This window comes from Balaenoptera borealis (assembly GCF_965194805.1).
Source record: "Balaenoptera borealis genome assembly, chromosome: 12".
NCBI classification, from domain to species: domain Eukaryota; kingdom Metazoa; phylum Chordata; class Mammalia; order Artiodactyla; family Balaenopteridae; genus Balaenoptera; species Balaenoptera borealis.
In genome coordinates this window covers 20,570,552-20,593,882 of record NC_138869.1, presented here as the reverse complement: position 1 = coordinate 20,593,882, position 23,331 = coordinate 20,570,552, and the positions used below count along the sequence as shown (strand labels likewise).

The following is a 23,331-nucleotide window of genomic DNA, read 5'->3' as shown; positions in this document are numbered from 1 at the left end:
AAATACTAATAAACGTCCTTCAGTCAAAGAGTATATCAGTAAAATGAATAACAAAGCACGATGTAAAATATTGCAACTATTTCATTTTTCCCTGTGGATAAAGTTGCAGACTTTAAGAAATCTACCATGCTTCCCACCCCATTAACTGGAAAGGTTTTCACCAGTTTTTAAAATCATGCAAATTAAAGATATTATAAATTCTATGTATTAAAAAGGGTTCTGGGAAACACATTTATTAAAGGTTTGTAGGTATTATGAAAGGTTATGTGTAGAACTTTGAAGGAACATAACTGACTTAGTACACAATTTTTAAAAAGAGCAAAAATTACCTGGCTTGAGAAGAGAAGCGATTGAGAAAATAAGTACTCATGTAACAAGGTAACGAAGTAATCGATACATTTATTCTCCAGAGGCCATGCAAGTTATCAAACACGAGAAAGGAAATTACATTCTACATTTTATTAAAGTAAAGCCTTCTCTAATTTCAAAATGAAAAAAAATAGTGCAGTGGACCCTTGAACAACAAGGTTTGAACTACGGGGGTCCACTCATTTGCAGATACTTTTTCAATAGTAAACACTACAGGACTACACGGTCCCTGGGCGGCTGCATCTGCAGATGCAGAGGAATTGAGGACACAGAGGACAGACTATAAATTATACGAGGATTAACGCCTACATTGTTCATGGGTTGACGGTATATCATTTTATGTACTAAAGTCATAAAATCACCTTTTCCCAATGAAATTCAATATTGAAAATATTTCCTCCTTGGCACACTGAGTACTCGACTTCATCCTTTTTACCTCTGTACCACTGCTTAGCTGAACGTGGTATGAACGGTTCAGATGAATGTATGCAAACTCACCAGTTGACTCTGGCACTGGTCACTGGGGAAGGCATTTATTTATACAAAGTGGGGACAGAGTGGATTAACCAGGCATGTTACCTTACCTCGAGCACAAGGGCTTCTCCATTTTTCAACCATCGGTAGGAGGGTTTGGGCTTACCACTCGCCCGACATTCCCAGTAAAGACTGTCCTCCACAGCTATTTCCACATCTTTTATGAGTTGAACCCAATGAGGCTTTGCTGCAATGGAAAAAAAAAAAAGAAATTCAAACCACTCCACAATAAAAAAACAAATACTTTATCCACATAAATATAAATGGATATGACTATGGGCAATAACAGATTAACGTAAGCATAGTGGCTAAAATTATATTTAATTCCCTAAGTATTTACTAAGTGGGTATATGAAACATTTCTAGATTTGAGGATGGATGTTACAATCTGCCTTTTCCTAAGTCAAACTCATTATGCTTTCTCTGTTTTTGAAATTCTGGGCACTGTATTACATTCTTCAGATGTCTATTAGTAGAAAAAAAATGCAGGTACACAAAATAGATTTTCTTGTCCAAGTGCATTTTTGAATTATGAGATCACAATTGATAACAAGTTAATATGTGAATGACAGCAGATACTAGTCTAAATTTGCACTAAAAATCAGCATCCATAGAAGAGAAACTTCTACAGTGGAGGAAAAAATATTTCCTTCAACTTAGAAATAACTCTTAATTAAATACAAACTAGTGAACATCTTATGAACCTCTGTGCAAATGAAAATGTAAGCAGGGAAAGATGGATAAATTGCTTCAATTTGAATCAAACGATGTTTTATGAAAAAGAAGTAACTCATGCCACCTTAAATGATGTATGCAAATCAGTTGCATCAGGTTCATTTGTCATTTTTACTTACATTTTAGAAGACACTTGGGAAATCCTTTTACAGATGGAAGCAACGTACCACTCATAATGAAAGTCATTCAATACACACAGTATATTCAGCCAAGTCTCAGCTTGTGTTTTAGACCCGAGACTAGGAGGTGAGATGTCTTCCTGGTTTCACATTGCATTATGCATGCGATGTGTACTTCGGGGTTCACATTTGCATCCTCCATATGGAGAAACAGTTTAACTATTTCTATTTAATTTCAACCATGGGAAGGTTTGTCTTTCTGTTTCTATCTCATAAAATTGCTTTTTTTATAACTGAAATTGAAATGAAAATATAGCTATTTCGCTTTTAGAGAAAATGTACCCATCTGAGTTTTACCTTATTTTGTTTTTTAAAAAATATAAACGACTTGCCCAGTCTGAAGTGTAGTTCAGTCCAAAATCACTCCTCTCTACTCTATATTAAAACACATTTTCTTCTTTCAGGAATTATCAGCCTCGGTGGATGGAGACTACAAATAAACTCACACATGATCCCTTGACTGAGACTCAAGTTTCTAGCAAAAGTTTCCACTGGATCCTCATATTACTATTCTCCAAATGGGAAGATAATTTGCTGGACTAAGCCAATCCTGAGATTACAACTGGTACATTTATTGTGATTTTTCCCCTTATTCCATCATACGAGATTCAAATATTCTACTGGACCATTTTTTACATGAAATATTAGAGCAGATAAGCAGAGAACTACACGGCATTTATTGAATATACTAGTCTTTTTTAAAAAATAAATTTCTTTTATTTATTTATTTTTGGCTGTGTTGGGTCTTTGTCGCCGCGCATGGGCTTTCTCTAGTTGCAGCAAGCGGGGGCTACTCTGTTGCAGTGCGGAGGCTTCTCGTTGTGGTGGCTTGTTACAGAGCACAGGCTCTAGGTGAGCGGGCTTCAGTAGTTGCGGCACGTGGGCTCAGTAGTTGTGGCTCAAGGGCTCTAGAGCACAGGCTCAGTAGTTGTGGCGCACTGGCTTAGTTGCTCCACAGCATGTGGGATCTTCCCGGACCAGGGCTTGAACCCGTGTCCCCTGCATCGGCAGGCAGATTCTTAACCACTGCACCACCAGGGAAGCCCTGAATATACTAGTCTTAAGCCAGAACTGTAAAGTAGCTTTTACGAAACTCTCTATCTCATTGATTTCCTTTCTTTTTATCTTTTTCTTTTGTGGCTGGCCCATGCAGCATGTGGGATCTTAGTTCCCCGACCGGGGATCGAACCTGCGTCCCCTGCAGTGGAAGTGCAAAGTCTTAACCACTGGACTGCCAGGGAAGTCCATCTATCTCATTATTTCTAATTGGTTTCTTAGGTACATATCATATTACCTACATAATGGACTAAAGCAACAGTCTACCTCATTTACTAAGACCTCCTTTACTAAGTATAGTGGATGATGTTGGTTGTCTATTGTGCATCCATTTCCTCTCTCCTTTATCTCTAAGATGACCCAACTTATCGTTGAATTATCCTCTCTTCCATCACCTCGCATTGTCCACAAAATCCAGGGAAACCTGACCATATTCCATGTTCCAAAAAAGAGGCTCTTAAGTTGTTTAAGCCAATTCTCCTAGCTGGTGATTGGTTTAGGAATGAACACACAGCCAATGAGATTTGAGAAGTGAATTGCAAGATGTTTTAGAGAAAGGAAGAATGAACAAGAACTAATGTGCTAGCCACTGCTGGTAGCCATTCTGTGACTGTAAGGGCAACCAACATGCAGAGAAAGGGAAAAGGTAGATAAGGGCAGAAACCACACCACAGAGAAAATGTGCCAGGACCTGAATATAAGGCACATAAATGTCAGCTTAGCTTTGGATGTCTTGCAATACAAGTGTTTTATTATTTGTGCAGGGTCGCTGTTCCATACAGATAAAAACATTCCTATTGAAACATTAAGACAGTTGGAATATCCTGTGTTTTCCTGTCATGGTCACTTCTTACCCTGGGTCAGGTAGTGGCTGCTTAGAAAGGAGAAAATAAACTAGGACTTGTTTGCGGTCGACTTAGAGCCATACAGCCACATGGGTTAAGTGTCCCCAACCCATCTCCATATCATCCCACCAACATGTAGAACTTGACACCTGGGAAACTTCAACTTGGTGCTACGTATTCTAACCTAATCCTGTTACAAGATGGAAGAGTTAGAACACGGAATGACTCATGCTATTAAACCATGCCTCCATTTTGTTCCTGACGGATCCTATAACCTTACCATAAAATAAGTGTCAATCTAATCACACATAATGCACGTGCAAACTTCACATTCTTTTGAAGGGGTTCATAATAAGCTCTATATTTTTAATATTTGTCTTTGCAAAGTTTTTCCTCTCTGCAACATTTTATATGCTGTACAAGTTTGCACTGAAAATTATTTCAAATTCCAGTTTTTAAAATAAACAATATGTTGCCATTTGCTTTTCACAAAAGTGTTCAATTCCTATTAGTTTTACAATGTTTCTAATGATTAAACTGCAAAAATATATTCACTGAGCTTACATCTTCCCATATTTAGTAGTACGTTTTGTAAAATCATTTATTTCTGCTTTCTAAACCCTGCTTTCATCAAAATACATAGTATATTTTTTTAATAAAAGGGATTTGAAAACAAGTTTGGGGAAAAAAGATAATCTAATTTTCCTACAAATAGACTCTAAATAAAGGTAACGTTACTAACCTTTCTTTACCCAAATTGAGCAGTACATCAAATAAATGTGCTTACAAATTAAAGGCAGCAAACATGGTACACCATGTTATTGGAAAGGATAGAATAACACTGAGGAAGTCAAGTAAGCCTGGGTTTATGTGGTTTGTCTAATGCAGTAATTGCAAGTTTTCCCAGTAGACACTTTCTTTCTGCTTAGTAAAGACCATAAAGAAAGATACAAAATACTATTTTCTAGAGGTAAGGGCAGACAGAAAGGAGATCTCTCCTTGTTACGGTTAAGTGAGTAAATGGTTACTCTTAGGGAAAAAAAGTGAAATATTTCATTATCATATCAGTCAGTTTAAAATACAGTTAAGAGTATATTATGCCACCAACTTCATTGCAAAAATTTATTTTCTTTAATTCCTTCTATGCTAAATATCCTCATTTAACAAAATGTAGAGCAGAAAAAGTTGGACACTGGGATTCTGCTAAAACCTCCTACTTCACCCCCACCCAGTCCCAATAACAATAACTTTTAGAGAGATTGAAAGTTAAAAATCCAATATGCCCGAAGTGAAGGCTCACCATAGTAAGTGAGACGCCCCCTGGCGACATTTTTTCCTCGTGAATTCTCAGCAATGCATTCATAGGAACCTGCATCTTCCTGTTGGAAGTTGGGGATTTCAAGCACACCATTGGACTTCCTCAATTTAATTTTAGTGGAAAAAGGCAGTCCATCACTTCTTCTCCAATTAATCTGAGGTACAGGACTAAGAAGAAATTTCTCAAGTTACTTGCTATTTTAAACAGAGGTCTGGAAGCCTTTTAGGCTTGACAAAATAAAACTTTCTTAGGAGAGAACAAAAAAGGCACAGATTTTCAAATGCAGAACACAGACAGTTGTCAGTCACATAAACCTGCAAATGCCAAGATTTATCTCTTTAAGTTGATATTTTAATAAAATAAACTGTGCATTTTCTCTAGTTAACTCATGATTTAGAGAAAAAAGTCTAATGTATACTCACTGTATTATAATACAACAAATGAACAAGCAAAAGAAAAATAACACCAATTTAGTTTATGAAATTAGGCAGGCATAGTCATTTTCTGGAAATCGCCTTTAAAGTTTCAAACTAAATTATACATGTGCATTTCCCCTGTATTTTAATTTTTTCTTTGCTTCTAAATGAAAGAAAATTTTAGAAAATAAGGAAAAGAAGAGGCTGTTAAAAGCTATCTTGATCTCTTACAGCAACCTAACATTTTAGCATATCGGTGTAAATGTTATAAAACTTACTTTCCAAGGGCAAAACATTCCAACTTCACAGTTGAACCTTTAGCTGCTGGAAGAGTTTCTGGAAACTGAACTTCTATTTTCGGTTCATATTCACCCATCACTCCTGTGAATCCACAATACAAAGTTAATGGTTTCAACGTTTCCTTTGGAATTGTCCCATTTTTCTTAAAACTTTTTTTTTTTTGCTCTATTTTGAACTAACTCTTCCTTATGATTTGAATTACTCACTAGCCGTCTGGTAGGTACTTTTAGAAGCAGTGCTACCTTGGGCCAAACATGCAACATTAATAAATATGTGGGAACTTTGGATTCCGTGATTCCTAAGTTACAGCTTACAGAGCAGTTCTGAGAAAACCACTAGGCCTTTTACATTATATAAAATGAGAGGCTTTTTTATTCTGTATTCAATTTGGACATTTCTAGTCAAACCGAAATACACAATGTATTATGAGTTCTTAAAATATCCTAAAGAGCAAAAATTATGGGAGGAAATTTACTTAATGGTACCCTGGTAGCACAGACACCAATCTTAAACTTATTGACTACCAGGAGACAAGAAATGGTAACTTAATAAATGGGAAAGGTCAAATTCAATTACAACTGACTGGAAAGTATTTTGTGGCCATGGCATTGTGCTGTATCAGATACAGTTTTGCATAAGTGGGAGTTACCCAAGGCTTCCAAATCTGCTTTCTCTGAAGTTCATGGGCTCCCTTGAAACAGTCATTGAGGGGCTGAAGAAACATCTATTTTCCCTTTTTCCCCTCCAGTTTTATTGAGGTATGACTGACGAATAAACACTGCATGTATTTAGGTTGTACAAAGTGATTTTTTTAGGGCGTACAATGTGATGATTTCATATATGTACACATTGTGAAATGATTACATCAGTCAAGTTAACACATTTAACACCTCACAATTACTATTTTCAATTTTTAAAATTAAAATTTTTTTCTGTAGTGAGAACACTTAAGATCTACTGTCTAAGCCAATTTCAAGTACACAACACAACATTACTATATAATCACTACACTGGTGAGGGTAGGGGAATGGGGGAGATGTTGGTCAAAGTGTACAAACTTTCAATTATAAGATGAGTAAGTTCTGGGGATCTAATGTACACATTTTTTCTTTTCATTTTCTTTAGAGATGCTTTTTAGTCTATAACAAAATATCCAGAGCTTTAATAACCTCAAGCTGGCAAAAGTCAGGACCAGTGACGTCACGGGAACGCAAGGTGAGCCCCAGGCTCAGAGGGCCTCGCGTTTGGCTTAATGACCTATTGCCACCATCTTGAAATTCTTCATAATTTTTGAACAAGTGACGCCTCATTTTCATTCTGCACTGGTCCCTGCAAATTAGGAAGCCAGTCTTGAGTAAGAATTATGTACAGGGACCTATGGTTGATGGAATCATTTTAGCCATTGTACTCATAAATATTTTTTCTTCTGAAAAAAAACAAAATAATAATTCTTCAGGATATACTTTTCACTTTTCCCAATTTGTTTTTACTTGTATTCGCAACAGCATTTCCACTCAGAATTGCCCCTTGAAACATATCCTACCGTCAGAACGTAGCACCAAAGGAGTTGGAGAACCCAGCACTCTGGCGTTTGTCACCATACTAGTCACCACACACGTGTAATTTCCCACATCCAGTGGTTCCACCTTGGCTATGTAGAGGTGGCCTGTCTCTTGAGAGACAAATCGCCGACTATCTTCTTCGACAAATGATGGATATTCATTGAAGATCCAAGCATATGATAGTTCTAATAAAATTTTTAGAGAAAAGAAATTCCATCATGAAGGAAAATTTTCCACAGTATATTAAAAATATCTGAAATAACCGTTACTGTGAAGCAATGCTGAGTGTCTTTATTGCAGGTCATGAAGAGAAACGGTTATGAGACGTGATGCTGTGTTCATTCTGCACTATTATGGAGGTCACTGCTGATTAGCATTCTTGTGGGAGCAATATTATCACTGTCATCATTATCGCTGCTCCAGATACCTCCTAACAAGTATCTCTGGCTTCAGTCTTGCTCCCTTTTAATTTGTATCTCCATACTACATGTCCCATGATCTTTTAAAATTACCAATCTCATCACGTCAACTCCTGACATAACACTTTCAGCAATTCCTCGGTAGTCTCTGGAATAATGCAAAATTGCTTAACATGAAAATGAGACCCTGCATGGTTAGGCCCCTGCTTATGGCTTTAGCAACTGAGAAGCCCAATACTCTTTCTTGCACCTGGGTTTTTATATATGCTGCTCTCGGAGGCTGCAGTGTCCTTTTTCTCTGTCCAAGGCTTCTTTCCTTTTCAACACCAAACCCCATTCTGTCATAACTTCCAAATGTTTTTCAAAGCCTGGTTCCAACATCACGAATCACCTCCTCAGAGAAGACTTCCTTAACCCTCGTCCTCTGAGTAAGTGCTTCTATACAGAGCAACTCTATGCTTATACTACTTTAAGTACTTACCACTTTTTATGCAATGATCTATTTACTTATCTGTCCTCCCACCACTCGGTAAACAAATAATGTCAAATTTTATCCTGCCTGCCTTCCCCTCCTAAAATTAGCAAACTGCAACATCCAAGAACATTTAACAGTCTTCAATAAATATTTATTGAGTTAATTAAGTTAAAATTATGCTACTATCTCCTACATCAGGTCCAATATTAGAGTTTTCCTGAACTTTGGGATCAAGGAAAACTAACCTTCCCCAAAGGAACTGTTGTTTTCCTCCTCTGAGATGAGGACTAAATAATACTATGCTGCTTTGTTCTAGATGTCTATATTTTTTAGAAGCAAGTTGTTATTTAAGTATAGTTATTGTGGTTGGTTTATTTGATTCCTTCTTTCTGTGGCCCTATTTTCTTTTACAATTCCACTAACCTTATGGCACTGGTTCATACTGTAATGCTTTTCCAAGAGAATCTTTAGAAAATATATGTAATCAAAATCAATTTTAATGAATAACAAGTTCAAAAACGTATTTAAGGCATAATTCCAATGGTGAAGGGTCTTTCTGCTTGGTAGAGGGGGACGGTATGTCAGCACAAAAATAACAATGAGATAATGTGTCAGGACTGGGTGAGAGTTACTGTGGGTTTCAAAGGAAGGAGCGGCGACATTCTCAGGACTGAAGAACAGGTCTTAAAGAACAGGTGAATATGAAGGGACAAAAGTGCTCCAGGTGGAGGGAAGAGCATGTGTAAGGGGAACAGGGTAAAGAGCAGTTAAGTACCTGATGGAAATGAAAAATGACTGTCTCTCTTCCACTTTCAAAGCAAATTCTGATGATTCCAAAGGTTAGCAGGTCAACGGCGTACTGTGCAGATGTTTAGAAACAATGGTTCGTAATCTCGAACTGATCTTTATGTCATGCTATCATATCAGTAGAGAGTTTCATGAAATTCCACTCAGTCATGTGATAGAGCATGAAATCTAAAGTTGTTTGTTGGATTGTACGGAAAAAAATGTATCTCCAACATCCACTCCACAATTGGCTTCCTGTCTACCCTGATGGTGCTTTCTCTTGCACTACTGCTAAACAAACCACAGAGTTGAAGAATGCTGGTAAGGTAGGCTTAATTTGTTCTGGGATGGTTAAAACTGACAGCTATAAAAGCAAATAAACCTTTAGGCTCTTCCCTTGGCCCTAAGTATCCAGTCCCATCCCAACATTCCCCAAGCCCCCATAAACTCACCTTGTTTTACAGGAAGCAAAGTAATCTTATTCTGCTTTCCAAAGTGTCCTATTTATGAAGTGAATATGACTGTACCTCTCCCTTTAATCCAGGGGGAGTAAAACATCTACTGCTCCCTAACATAATAGACCTTAGCTGGGTATTAGAATAAGTCAATCTTATTAAACTAGTTTATACTAAAGTGAGAATGGCTGATGGAAAAAAACTGATTCAGAAATCCTAAAATCTAATAAATTCATGAAAGAAAATATTATACAGCAAGAAGAATGTATGAACAACAGCTACATGCAACAACTTGGAATAAATACTACCTATGTAATTTTGACTGAAAATGTTCGATACCAGATAAAACAAGACTGCATTTGTAGTATTTCTTTTAATCCCAAATTAAAATTGATACTACTTAAATATTGTACTATTATTATATTGTTAAAGAAATATTGTGGCAGCTTTGCCTATATGACCTAGTAATGACTGTTAAGAGAAGTAAGGGAAGGATATCAAAATTAAAATCATTTTAAGTGTGCTCCCAAAATGAGCATGAAGTGCATATGTAAGAATCACAGAGTGGAGGAGAGGGGCAAGATGGCGGAAGAGTAAGACGCGGAGATCACCTTCCTTCCCACAGATACAGTAGAAATACATCCACACGTGGAACTGCTCCTACAGAACACCCACTGAACGCTGGCAGAAGACGTCAGACCTCCCAAAAGGCAAGAAAATCCCCATGTACTTGGGTAGGGCAAAAGAAAAAAGAAAACACAGAGACAAAAGAATAGGGACGGGACCTGCGCCAGTGGGAGGGAGCCATGAAGGAGGAAAGTTTTCCAGGCACTAGGAAGCCCCTTCGCGGGCAGAGACTGCGGGTGGCAGAGGGGGGAGCTTCGGAGCCGCGGAGGAGAGCGCAGCCACAGGGTTGCGGAGGGCAAAGCGGAGACATTCCCGCACGGAGGATCAGTGCCGACCAGCATTCACCAGCCCGAGAGGCTTGTCTGCTCACCCACCGGGGCGGGCGGGGGCTGGGAGCTGAGGCTCGGGCTTCGGTGCTAGCCGGGAGGGAGTCCGGGAAAAAGTCTGCAGCTGCCGAAGAGGCAAGAGACTTTTTCTTGCCTCTTTGTTTCGCGGCGCGCAAGGGGAGGGGATTCAGAGCGCCGCCTAAACGAGCTCCAGAGAAAGGCGCGAGCCGCGGCTATCAGTGCGGATCCCACAGCAACAGGGGCGCAGAGGGAAAAACGGAGAGATTCCCGCACAAAGGCTCGGCGCCGAGCAGCACTCACCAGCCCGAGAGGCTTGTCTGCTCACCCGCGGGGCGGGCGGGGGCTGGGAGCCGAGGCGCTGGCTTCGGTCGGATCGCAGGGAGAGGACTGCGGCTGGCGGAGTGAACACAGCCTGAAGGGGTTGGCGCGCCTCGGCTAGCCGGGAGGGAGCCTGAGAGGAGGTCTGCAGCCGCCGAAGAGGCAAGAGACTTTTTCTTGCCTCTTTGTTTCGCGGCGCGCAAGGAGAGGGGATTCAGAGCACCGCGTAGATGAACTCCAGACGGGCGCGAGCCGGGGCTATCAGCGCGGACCCCAGAGGCGGGCGCGAGCCGCGGCTAACAGCGCGGACCCCAGAGACTGGTAGGCGACGCTAGGGCTGCTGCTGCCGCCAACAACAAGCCTGTGTGTGAGCACAGGTCACTCTCCACGCTGCCCCTCCCGGGAGCCGGTGCAGCTCGCCACTGCCAGGCTCCCATGATCCGGGAAAACTTCCCCGGGAGAACGCACAGCGCGCCTCAGGCTGCTGCAACGTCATGCCGGCCTCTGCCGCCGTAGGCTCGCCCCGCCTCCTCCGTACCGCTCCCTCCCCGCAGGCTGAGTGAGCCAGAGCCTCCAAAGCAGCTGTTCCTTTAACCCCGTTCTGTCTGGGCGGGGAACGGACGCCCTCAGGCGACGTACATGCAGAGGCGGGTCCAAATCCAAAGCTGAACCCCCCAGGAGCTGTGCGAACAAAGAAGAGAAAGGGAAATCTCTCCCAGCAGCCTCAGAAGCAGCGGATTAAAGCTCCACAAACAACTTGATGTGCCTGCATCTGTTGAATACCTGAATAGACAACGAATCATCCCAAATTCAAGAGGTGGACTTCAGGAGCAGGATATATTAATTTTTCCCCTTTTCCTTTTTTTGTGAGTGTATATGTGTATGCTTCTGGGTGAGATTTTGTCTGTATAGCTTTGCTTTCACCATTAGTCCTAGGGTTAGGTCCGTCCGTTTTTTTGTTTTTTTTTTTTTTTACTTAAAAAAAATTTTTTTTCCGAATATATGTTTTCTTAATAATTTTTTCCGTATTTTCTATTTTTAGAAATTTAAAAAATTTTAATAAGTTTTTTCATATTTTTTATTTTAAAAGATTAAAAATTTTTTTTCTTAATAAATTTTTTCTTAATTTTCTTTATTTTTTACTATAAAAAATTAATAAATCTATTTTTAAAAATTAAAAAAAAATTTTTTCTGAATACATTTACTCTTAATAATTTTTTTTCTTATTTTTTATTATAATAGCTTTATTTTATTTTATTTTATCCTCTTTCTTTCTATTTTTTTCTCCCCTATATTCTGAGCTGTGTGGATGAAAGGCTCTTCGTGCTCCAGCCAGGCATCAGGGCTGTGCCTCTGAGGTGGGAGAGCCAACTTCAGGACACTGGTCCACAAGAGACCTACCAGCTCCATGTAATACCAAACAGAGAAAATCTCTCAGAGATCTCCATCTCAACATCAAGACCCAGCTTCACTCAACAACCAGCAAGCTACAGTGCTGGACACCTTATGCCAAACAACTAGCAAGACAGGAACACAGCCCCATCCATTAGCAGAGAGACTGCCTAAAATCATAAGGCCACAGACACCCCAAAACACCACCAGACATGGACGTGCCCACCGGAAAGACAAGATCCATCCTCATCCACCAGAACACAGGCAATAGTCCCCTCCACCAGGAAGCCTACACAACCCACTGAACCAACCTTACCCACTGGGGACAGATACCAAAAACAACAGGAACTACGAACCTGCAGCCTGTGAAAAGGAGACCCCAAACACAGTAAGATAAGCAAAATGAGACGACAGAAAAACACACAGCAGATGAAGGAGCAGGGTCAAAACACACCAGATCTAACAAATGAAGAGGAAATAGGTAGTCTACCTGAAAAAGAATTCAGAATAATGATAGTAAGGATGATCCAAATTCTTGGAAATAGAATAGACAAAATGCAAGAAACATTTAACAAGGACGTAGAAGAACTAAAGAGGAACCAAGCAACGATGAAAAACACAATAAATGAAATTAAAAATACTCTAGATGGGATCAATAGCAGAATAACTGAGGCAGAAGAAAGGATAAGTGACCTGGAACATAAAATGGTGGAAATAACTACTGCAGAGCAGGATAAAGAAAAAAGAATGAAAAGAACTGAGGACAGTCTCAGAGACCTCTGGGACAACATTAAACACACCAATATTCGAATTATAGGGGTCCCAGAAGAAGAAGAGAAAAAGAAAGGGACTGAGAAAATATTTGAAGAGATTATAGTTGAAAACTTCCCTAATATGGGAAAGGAAATAGTTAATCAAATCCAGGAAGCACAGAGAGTCCCATACAGGATAAACCCAAGGAGAAACATGCCAAGACACATATTAATCAAACTGTCAAAAATTAAATATAAAGAAAACATATTAAAAGCAGCAAGGGAAAAACAACAAATAACACACAAGGGAATCCCCATAAGGTTAACAGCTGATCTTTCAGCAGAAACTCTGCAAGCCAGAAGGGAGTGGCAGGATATACTTAAAGTGATGAAGGAGAAAAACCTACAACCAAGATTACTCTACCCAGCAAGGATCTCATTCAGATTTGATGGAGAAATTAAAACCTTTACAGACAAGCAAAAGCTGAGAGAGTTCAGCACCACCAAACCAGCTTTACAACAAATGCTAAGGGAACTTCTCTAGGCAAGAAACACAAGAGAAGGAAAACACCTACAATAACAAACCCAAAACATTTAAGAAAATGGGAATAGGAACATACATATCGATAATTACCTTGAATGTAAATGGATTAAATGCTCCCACCAAAAGACACAGACTGGCTGAATGGATACAAAAACAAGACCCATATATATGCTGTCTACAAGAGACCCACTTCAGACCTAGAGACACATACAGACTGAAAGTGAGGGGATGGAAAAAGATATTCCATGCAAATGGAAATCAAAAGAAAGCTGGAGTAGCAATTCTCATATCAGACAAAATAGACTTTAAAATAAAGAATATTATAAGAGACAAAGAAGGACACTATACAATGATCAAGGGATCGATCCAAGAGGAAGGTATAACAATTGTAAATATTTATGCACCCAACATAGGAGCACCTCAATACATAAGGCAAATACTAACAGCCATAAAAGGGGAAATCGACAGCAACACAATCATGGTAGGGGACTTTAACACCCCACTTTCACCAATGGACAGATCATCCAAAATGAAAATAAATAAGGAAACACAAGCTTTAAATGATACATTAAACAAGATGGACTTAATTGATATTTATAGGACATTCCACCCAAAAACAACAGAATACACATTTTTCTCAAGTGCTCATGGAACATTCTCCAGGATAGATCATATCTTGGGTCACAAATCAAGCCTTGGTAAATTTAAGAAAATTGAAATCGTATCAAGTATCTTTTCCGACCACAACGCTATGAGACTAGATATCAATTACAGGAAAAGATGTGTAAAAAATACAAACACATGGAGGCTACACAATACACTACTTAATAACGAAGTGATCACTGAAGAAATCAAAGGGGAAATCAAAAAATACCTAGAAACAAATGACAATGGAGATACGACGACCCAAAACCTACGGGACGTAGCAAAAGCAGTGCTAAGAGGGAAGTTTATAGCAATACAAGCCTACCTCAAGAAACAGGAAACATCTCGAATAAACAACCTAACCTTGCACCTAAAGCAATTAGAGAAAGAAGAACAAAAAAACCCCAAAGCTAGCAGAAGGAAAGAAATTATAAAGATCAGGTCAGAAATAAATGAAAAAGAAATGAAGGAAACAATAGCAAAAATCAATGAAACTAAAAGCTGGTTCTTTGCGAAGATAAACAAAATTGATAAACCATTAGCCAGACTCATCAAGAGAAAAAGGGAGAAGACTCAAATCAATAGAATTAGAAATGAAAAAGAAGTAACCACTGACACTGCAGAAATACAAAAGATCATGAGAGATTACTACAAGCAACTCTATGCCAATAAAATGGACAACCTGGAAGAAATGGACAGATTCTTAGAAATGCACAAACTGCCGAGACTGAACCAGGAAGAAATAGAAAATATGAACAGACAAATCACAAGCACTGAAATTGAAACTGTGATTAAAAACCTTCCAACAAACAAAAGCCCAGTACCAGATGGCTTCACAGGTGAATTCTATCAAACATTTAGAGAAGAGCTAACACCTATCCTTCTCAAACTCTTCCAAAATATTGCAGAGGGAGGAACACTCCCAAACTCATTCTACGAGGCCACCATCACCCTGATACCAAAACCAGACAAAGATGTCACGAAGAAAGAAAACTACAGGCCAATATCACTGATGAACATAGATGCAAAAATCCTCAACAAAATACTCGCAAACAGAATCCAACAGCACATTAAAAGGATCATACACCATGATCAAGTGGGGTTTATCCCAGGAATGCAAGGATTCTTCAATATACGCAAATCAATCAATGTGATACACCATATTAACAAATTGAAGGAGAAAAACCATATGATCATCTCAATAGATGCAGAGAAAACTTTCGACAAAATTCAACACCCATTCATGATAAAAGCCCTGCAGAAAGTAGGCATAGAGGGAACTTTCCTCAACATAATAAAGGCCATATATGACAAACCCACAGCCAACATTGTCCTCAATGGTGAAAAACTGAAACCATTTCCACTAAGATCAGGAACAAGACAAGGTTGTCCATTCTCACCACTATTATTCAACATAGTTTTGGAAGTGTTAGCCACAGCAATCAGAGAAGACAAAGAAATAAAAGGAATCCAAATCGGAAAAGAAGAAGTAAAGCTGCCACTGTTTGCAGATGACATGATACTATACATAGAGAATCCTAAAGATGCTACCAGAAAACTCCTAGAGCTAATCAATGAATTTGGTAAAGTAGCAGGATACAAAATTAATGCACAGAAATCTCTTGCATTTCTATATACTAATGACGAAAAATCTGAAAGTGAAATTAAGAGAACACTCCCGTTTACCATTGCAACAAATAGAATAAAATATCTAGGAATAAACCTACCTAAGGAGACAAAAGACCTGTATGCAGAAAATTATAAGACACTGATGAAAGAAATTAAAGATGATACAAATAGATGGAGAGATATACCATGTTCTTGGATTGGAAGAATCAACATTGTGAAAATGACTCTACTACCCAAAGCAATCTACAGATTCAATGCAATCCCTATCAAACTACCACTGGCATTTTTCACAGAACTAGAACAAAAAATTCCACAATTTGTATGGAAACACAAAAGACCCCGAATAGCCAAAGCAATCTTGAGAATGAAAAATGGAGCTGGGGGAATCAGGCTCCCTGACTTCAGACTATATTACAAAGCTACAGTAATCAAGACAGTTTGGTACTGGCACAAAAACAGAAATATAGATCAATGGAACAGGATAGATAGCCCAGAGATAAACCCACACACTTATGGTCACCTTCTCTTTGATAAAGGAGGCAAGCATATACAGTGGAGAAAAGACAGCCTCTTCAATAAGTGGTGCTGGGAAAATTGGACAGGTACATGTAAAAGTATGAAATTAGAACACTCCCTGACACCATGCACAAAAATAAACTCAAAATGGACTAAAGACCTAAGTGTAAGGGCAGACACTATCAAACTCTCAGAGGAAAACATAGGCAGAACACTCTATGACATACATCACAGCAAGATTCTTTTTGACCCAGCTCCCAGAGAAATGGAAATAAGAACACAAATAAACAAATGGGACCTAATGAAACTTAAAAGCTTTTGCACAGCAAAGGAAACCATAAACAAGACCAAAAGACAACCATCAGAATGGGAGAAAATATTTGCAAATGAAGCAACTGACAAAGGATTAATCTCCAAGATTTACAAGCAGCTCATGCAGTTCAATAACAAAAAAACGAACAACCCAATCCAAAAATGGGCAGAAGACCTAAATAGACATTTCTCCAAAGAAGATATACAGATTGCCAACAGACACATGAAAGAATGCTCAACATCATTAATCATTAGAGAAATGCAAATCAAAACTACAATGAGATATCATCTCACACCGGTCAGAATGGCCATCATCAAAAAATCTAGAAACAATAAATGCTGGAGAGGGTGTGGAGGAAAGGGAACACTCTTGCACTGTTGGTGGGAATGTAAATGGATACAGCCACTATGGAGAACAGTATGGAGGTTCCTTAAAAAACTACAAATAGAACTACCATACGACCCAGCAATCCCACTACTGGGCATATACCCTGAGAAAACCATAGTTCAAAAAGAGTCATGTACCAAAATGTTCATTGCAGCTCTATTTACAATAGCCAGGACATGGAAGCAACCTAAATGTCCATCGACAGATGAATGGATAAAGAAGATGTGGCACATATATACAATGGAATATTACTCAGCCATAAAAAGAAATGAAATGTTGGTATTTGTAATGAAGTGGATGGAGTTAAGAGTCTGTCATACAGAGTGAAGTAAGTCAGAAAGAGAAAAACAAATACAGTATGCTAACACATATATACGGAATCTAAGGAAAGAAAAAAAAAAAAAGGCCATGAAGAACCTAGTGGCAAGACGGGAATAGACACAGACCTACTAGAGAATGGACTTGAGGATATGGGGAGGGGGTGGGGTGAGATGTGACAGGGTGAGAGAGCGTCATGGACATATATACACTACCAAATGTAAAATAGATAGCTAGTGGGAAGCAGCAGCATAGCACAGGGAGATCAGCTCAGTGCTTTGTGACCACCTAGAGGGGTAGGATGGGGAGGGTGGGAGGGAGGGAGATGCAAGAGGGAAGAGATATGGGAACATATTGTATAACTGATTAACTTTGTTATAAAGCAGAAGCTAACACACCATTGTAAGGCAATTATACTTCAATAAAGATATTTAAAAAAAAAAAAAAAAAAAGAATCACAGAGTGGACTGTGGTAGACACAGAAGGGTCCCAAGTAGGTCTCACTTGAGAAGAACGTACTGCATGGCACACAGTTAACTGATGGCCTCCAGCCACTGGTGCATGCGAGCTGTGGCTGCACTTCCCCAGGTTGCTACCTGCTAATAGGGGCTCCCTGGGGGTGTTAATGCTGGCACTCCTGCAGGATTCCTCACAAGGGCAACTACGGCTTGAGGACTCCCCATCAGAAGGGCCACAATAGTTTTAGAACTGTGCTGTGCTCTGGCATTCTTCCTGCCCAAGTTTTCCTCCCCTCTCTGTTCAAAGCTATCAGACCTGAATCTCAGTCTGAGTCTCCCCCTACCCATTTCTGCTCGCTCCCCCCTTATCCTTCACAGGCACTTCCTCAGGTCTTTTTTTTTTTTAATGTCTAATTCTCTGATGCCATCTTGCAGTCTCCTTCTTAGGGGACCTGAACTGACATGGTGTTGCTGAAATTGAGTGACACACTCGCCTGGGTATTAAAAATTGCCCCTCCCCTTGGAGGAAATGTCTGTTTTCACTGACTGCCTTTCAGATAACTGTCCTTCTCCCCATGTTGCATCAAGATAGTCCCCTCACCTCATCCCCCAAGCTCTTCAAATATACAAACCAATCCCTGGTTGATTCTTAGTACCTGCCCTCCAGAGAAGCCCAGACAAGTCAGCATCCCAGAGTCAGTGTAAGCCTATCCTGAGACCACCACCCAATCCCCCCACCCCAACAAGCAGAGAAGGAAAAATTCCACCATTTACAGAAAGCTCATTTTTCTGGGCTAAGTTACTGAGAAGAAGCCTTAAACCATTGGCTTACAATGGCCTACCTACTGGAATATGATGTAACTAGAATAATACAATGGTCTTCCTCCACTACTTCTTCCTCAGAAAAGCAAGAGAAAAAAAAAGATCTTTAACTAACAACACAAAAAACTACCTCTAAGGTTTTGAGTGGAATAACCAGAAGAAACAGGAAAATTAGGAAGAAAAACCACTCTGGGGATGGAAAAGGTTGTACTGAAAACAGATTTTGAGACTCAGGCAGGTAACCTAGAAGTAAATGCCCAATACGTGGGTAGAGATGTTGTAACTACAACTTTAAGAGAGAGCCTGGGCCTAATAATCGTAGGCAGAACAGTGGCCCCCAGAAGTCTACATCCTAATCCCTAAAGTCTGAACATGTTACCCGGTGAGGCAGAAGGGACTCTGAAGATCTGATTAAATTAAGGATGTTGAGATGGGAAGATTATTCTGGATTATTTGGGTGGGCCCAATGTCACCATAAGGGTCCTTATAAGAGGGAAGTCACTGAAAGGACATGTAATGCCAGAAGCAGAAGTTGTAGTCAGAGAAAGATATTTCAAGATGCTAAACTCTTGGTTTGAAAATGAAGGAAGGGGCCGTAAGTCCAGGAATGTAGTTGGCTTATAGAAGCTGGAAAAGGCAAGAAAACAGATTTTCCCCTTGAGCCTCCAGAAAGACAGCAGACCCACCAACATCTTGATTTTCCGTCAAGTGAAACTGGTTTCGGACTTTGAACCTTCAGAACTATGAAAGAATAAATTTGTGTGTTTTAAGCTACTAAATTCATGGTAATGCATTACAGCAGCAATAGGGAAGTAATATACATGGCAAAGGGAGTCTGCAGATGTGATCAAGTTGAGAATCTTGAAATGGATCTGGGAGGGCAAAAATGTAATCACAAAGATCCTTATGAGGAAAGAACAGAGACCGGAGGGTCAGAACTATGACTAAGAAAGCAGAGAACAGAGTGATGGGATTGCTGGCTGGGGGCCAAGATTGCCAAGGAATGTGGGCAGCCTCTAGAAGCTGCAAAAGTAAGGGAACAAAGCCCTTGATTTTAGCCCAGTGAGACTTGTGTTGGACTTGAAGGGGAGCAGAATATACCATCCCAAAATATGCCTCTTTGGCATGAAGATCATTTTAAGTTGATTATTTTTAAGAAGGAGCCGACAGAAAAAGCTCTGAAAACTTGAGTATAAGTTACACTTTTTAAAGAGACGTTTACATTTAAAAGGGGAATCTCTGTTTGTAAGGATGCCTCTCTCCCTGTACCAGGAAGAAAAGGATGACTAAACTCTTCTCAGTGGAGAAGACAAGAACTTAAATCTGCATAATCACCTTACCCTTGTTTACTGTACTTTTCCTGACCACCTCCCATAACAGGCCTCCTCCTGCCACACCCCAACATTTTCTTTTCTTTTATATTTAAGGTGGTGGCTTGCGCCATTTCAGTTATCCTGGGTAACTCCTATGTATATATGAGAGACACACACACTACATATATAAAAAATACATATATATACATAGAGAGAGAGAGAGAGCGAGCTTGGAAGGGTAGAGGGAAAATTATTTTTCTTCCTCCACAGGCTTCTGACCTGCAGGACTTTAAGATACTAAACCTGTGGCGTTTTGAGCCTCAAAATTCGTGGTAATTTGTTGCAGTGGCAACAGGAAACGAATACAAATGATGATGACAGCTAACAATGAAGTGTTCACTATGTGTCAGGTACTAAGTGCTGTAGACACAATTTTCAAAGAAAAGCAAACAACCAAGGACAAAAAAGTGGAGAAAGCCTAAGCTCCTAATGCCTAAGGAAGAATTAGATTTTACATAATCTGTTTATAAAATCAATACAATTAGGGAGGGGTAATTCCAAAAGTGGTATCAAACTAGGATAACCTGAAAGCAAATGAATTAGTGATTGATAGTTCTGTACAAAGATTCAGACCCTTAAAGACTTATGGAAATAAATCAAACCTGTATTTAATATGGCATACACTGTCATGAAAGGTACACAGAATTCTGTAGCACTGACCTACCTTTCTTTATAGATTTTCTCATTGAGATGGAACGAAATATAACTTTTATGTCTTAGAGTGAAGAGAGGGAAGATCTGCACTATTTCATTTATTGCTTGCATGTCTTTGTTGAAATATATATGGCATCACTCTGATTGAAAACATTAAAAAATTATGTGATTTACTGTGTACTGAATAAAGTAAAAAATACCTGCCGTAATACTCTCAGAGTTTATTCACCATAAAAATCTGCATTTGCAATAAATGTTAATTGTATACTGCAAAGTAAAATATATATCAAATCAGCATCCTTTGGAGACTTTTCAACATCATTTTATGCACGATGATAAATAAAAAGCTATAATAAAAATAATAATTTTATATACTCAAACAAGCTAGGCTTTACAAAACCCTTCCCAACCTCCTGTGTATAATGTGCATGAGCACATTGTCCCAAAACTTCCTGGCTGCTGGGCGTTCTATTAACAATGTTACGTGAATATTGGGAATGTGAAATATTTTTTATTAGAGGACAAAGAGGTTTTACCAATCAAAGCCATAAATTAACAAAATGGAGCACTGAAACTCTGTTTTCTAAAAAGTAATATTTGATGGAGGACATCACTCCTCCAATCACATTCCTTCCTGCGTCACTTAAGTGTAAGGCCAGTCAATTTAACATGAAATATGTCACCTTAGTGTTTACCTGAAGATACATTAATACACATACTACTGACATTGAAGGGTTTATTTCTAGTTCCATTATAAAATTCTATTATGAGGGATATCTAATCCTTTGTATAGGCATTTGCTAGAAGAAATTCTGTCAAATAAAATTGCAGTTGGGCAAATTTGTGCAAGTAACTTTGGCAATTTTCTGTAGTGCCAAGTGGGAAGTCTGACCTGCTTTTTAAATATTTAAACATATTTAAGTATGTTTAAATAAAACATATTTAAAAGGGTCTGAGAGCTTGCTTGATGTCACTCAAGATTTTTATCTTGATTTTAACTGATTCATACAAGTTGGGAAGGAAATTTTGCTATAGAGCTTACACATGACACCACACTGATGGAGGGTCTGGGACACACTCAACAATCTAAAATGTAGAAAACTGAAGACAATTTAAGTTTCAAAGAAGAACAGATCAATGGTTAGGAATGAAAAGTCTATACCTTGAAGCAGAAGGCATCTATCACCACTTCTATCATTTCAGTGTCTTGTCTTTCAAAAGCTTTTTTGTAAGTTGTTGCTTTGGTGACAATATTATGTATATAGGTTTCCTTGTTTAGCCCATAAATGTCTGCCTAATCCATTCTGATTCAGAGTACTAACAAGCCTGGCTTGTGAAGGTCCTAAGATTAGGAGAACAATGATCAGGGAGGGAAAACACTAAAGGTGACATTTCTTTCCTCCTTTCATACTTGGGGGACCACGGGTCAGCAAGGAATAACTAGGAGGTCAAGCCCAGACTGCTGCCTGCTTTGTAAACTACATCTTTTGGAACAAACTCACGCCCATTCAATGGCTATTGTCTAGGGCTGCTTTCAGGCTGTAAGAGTAGAGTGAGTAGCTTCGACAAAGACTACATGGCCCATGAAGCTTAAAAGATTTATCTGATCTTTTAAGAAAAATGTTGTTGACTCTTGTTCTAGGTTAATATTATCTCTAGACCAAATTATGAGTTTGGCAATCTTTTAAGATCTCTTGTCTTATTTGTTTTTACTCCTCTCTTCTTTACAGGGCTGTCATATTGTCCTACCTTTGTGAAAAAATATTTCACAAAGGTCATGCAAGACCATTAGCCTCTTGTACTCTACATTTCTTTGTTTCTCTCTCTTGCTTTAGTCGCTACCATTAGGGACTACATACCAGCCATTACATTGTGTAATAGAAGCTTCCAAGAAATAATGCAGCCCTGTGACCACCACTTTTAGTTCTACTATTTTCTTTTAGGAATGGGGAGTATTTTCAGTGGGTACCCGCATCTTCCATCACATTCTGACTGCACTAGGCACTGACATCCTTGTCTTCATTTTTAGGCTTCTGCCAGGGAAGCTCCTCTCCTAACGAGTGCCTTCATCTCTCTCCTGGTACCTTGGCTGCTAAAACTGATACGGTGCCAAAGTGAAGCTCTTTCTTCCGTATTTGTTGAGGCAAAAATGTGTGGTGCCCTCTAGAGGCCATTTGTATTTTTGCTTGTATATACACAGTCTTCCTTTTTCTCAGGAAGAACATGTATTTATTTATTTATCCAGTGAACCTCCTCTCTCTCATCCTTAGTTCAAGTTGTTTTGCTGGGACTGTCTCCTTGCTGCGAGGAAATTTCAAGATGAGGAAATACAAGTGCGAGCTAAGTACAAGGACACTCAATACCTGATGCCTAGCAATGATTTGGGGTTAACGCGGAGACGGACTAGCCAAAACATCGGCAAGCCATTTAACGACATACTTCCTTTGCGAGGGTGCTAAAGAAGCAAGGCATTGCTACAGAAAGTGGTTCAGACACTCATTAGAGAAGATGAGGTCTAATAAGGACAGGATGGAGTTACCGTGATGCTTTATAAGGACATGACAAGATCTTCATGCCACAGACCCAAACTGCAATTACTTATTCCCCAGCTCGTATGAGGACTTGCTGGTATCGTGCTGACACTCAATTCAGGAAGAGCGCCCCAAAATGGCAGAGTCGGAACTTAAGGTAGAAGAGACTTTGGGAATATAATGCATTTCTTCTGGGCTTCCTCATTTTTATTATTAAAATGTACCTTGGGGGCTTCCCTGGTGGCGCAGTGGTTGA

General features: G+C 39.3%; 1 protein-coding gene across 4 annotated transcripts in view; it reads right to left on the bottom strand.

Moving 5' to 3' along the window:
• CNTN3 (contactin 3) overlaps positions 1–23,331 on the bottom strand; it is a 330,473-nt gene that overhangs the window by 95,732 nt on the left and 211,410 nt on the right. For 3 of the 4 annotated variants that reach the window (XM_082345351.1, XM_082345353.1, XM_082345352.1), the window contains 4 exons: positions 7,296–7,499; positions 5,731–5,833; positions 5,019–5,203; positions 954–1,090 (listed from right to left, as the gene is read on the bottom strand). In XM_082345351.1, the coding sequence (XP_082201477.1) occupies positions 954–1,090; positions 5,019–5,203; positions 5,731–5,833; positions 7,296–7,499 (629 nt within the window). Of the gene's footprint in view, positions 1–953; positions 1,091–5,018; positions 5,204–5,730; positions 5,834–7,295; positions 7,500–8,983; positions 10,118–23,331 lie in introns of those variants that run through there. The other variant, XM_082345354.1, reaches the window with a different exon arrangement.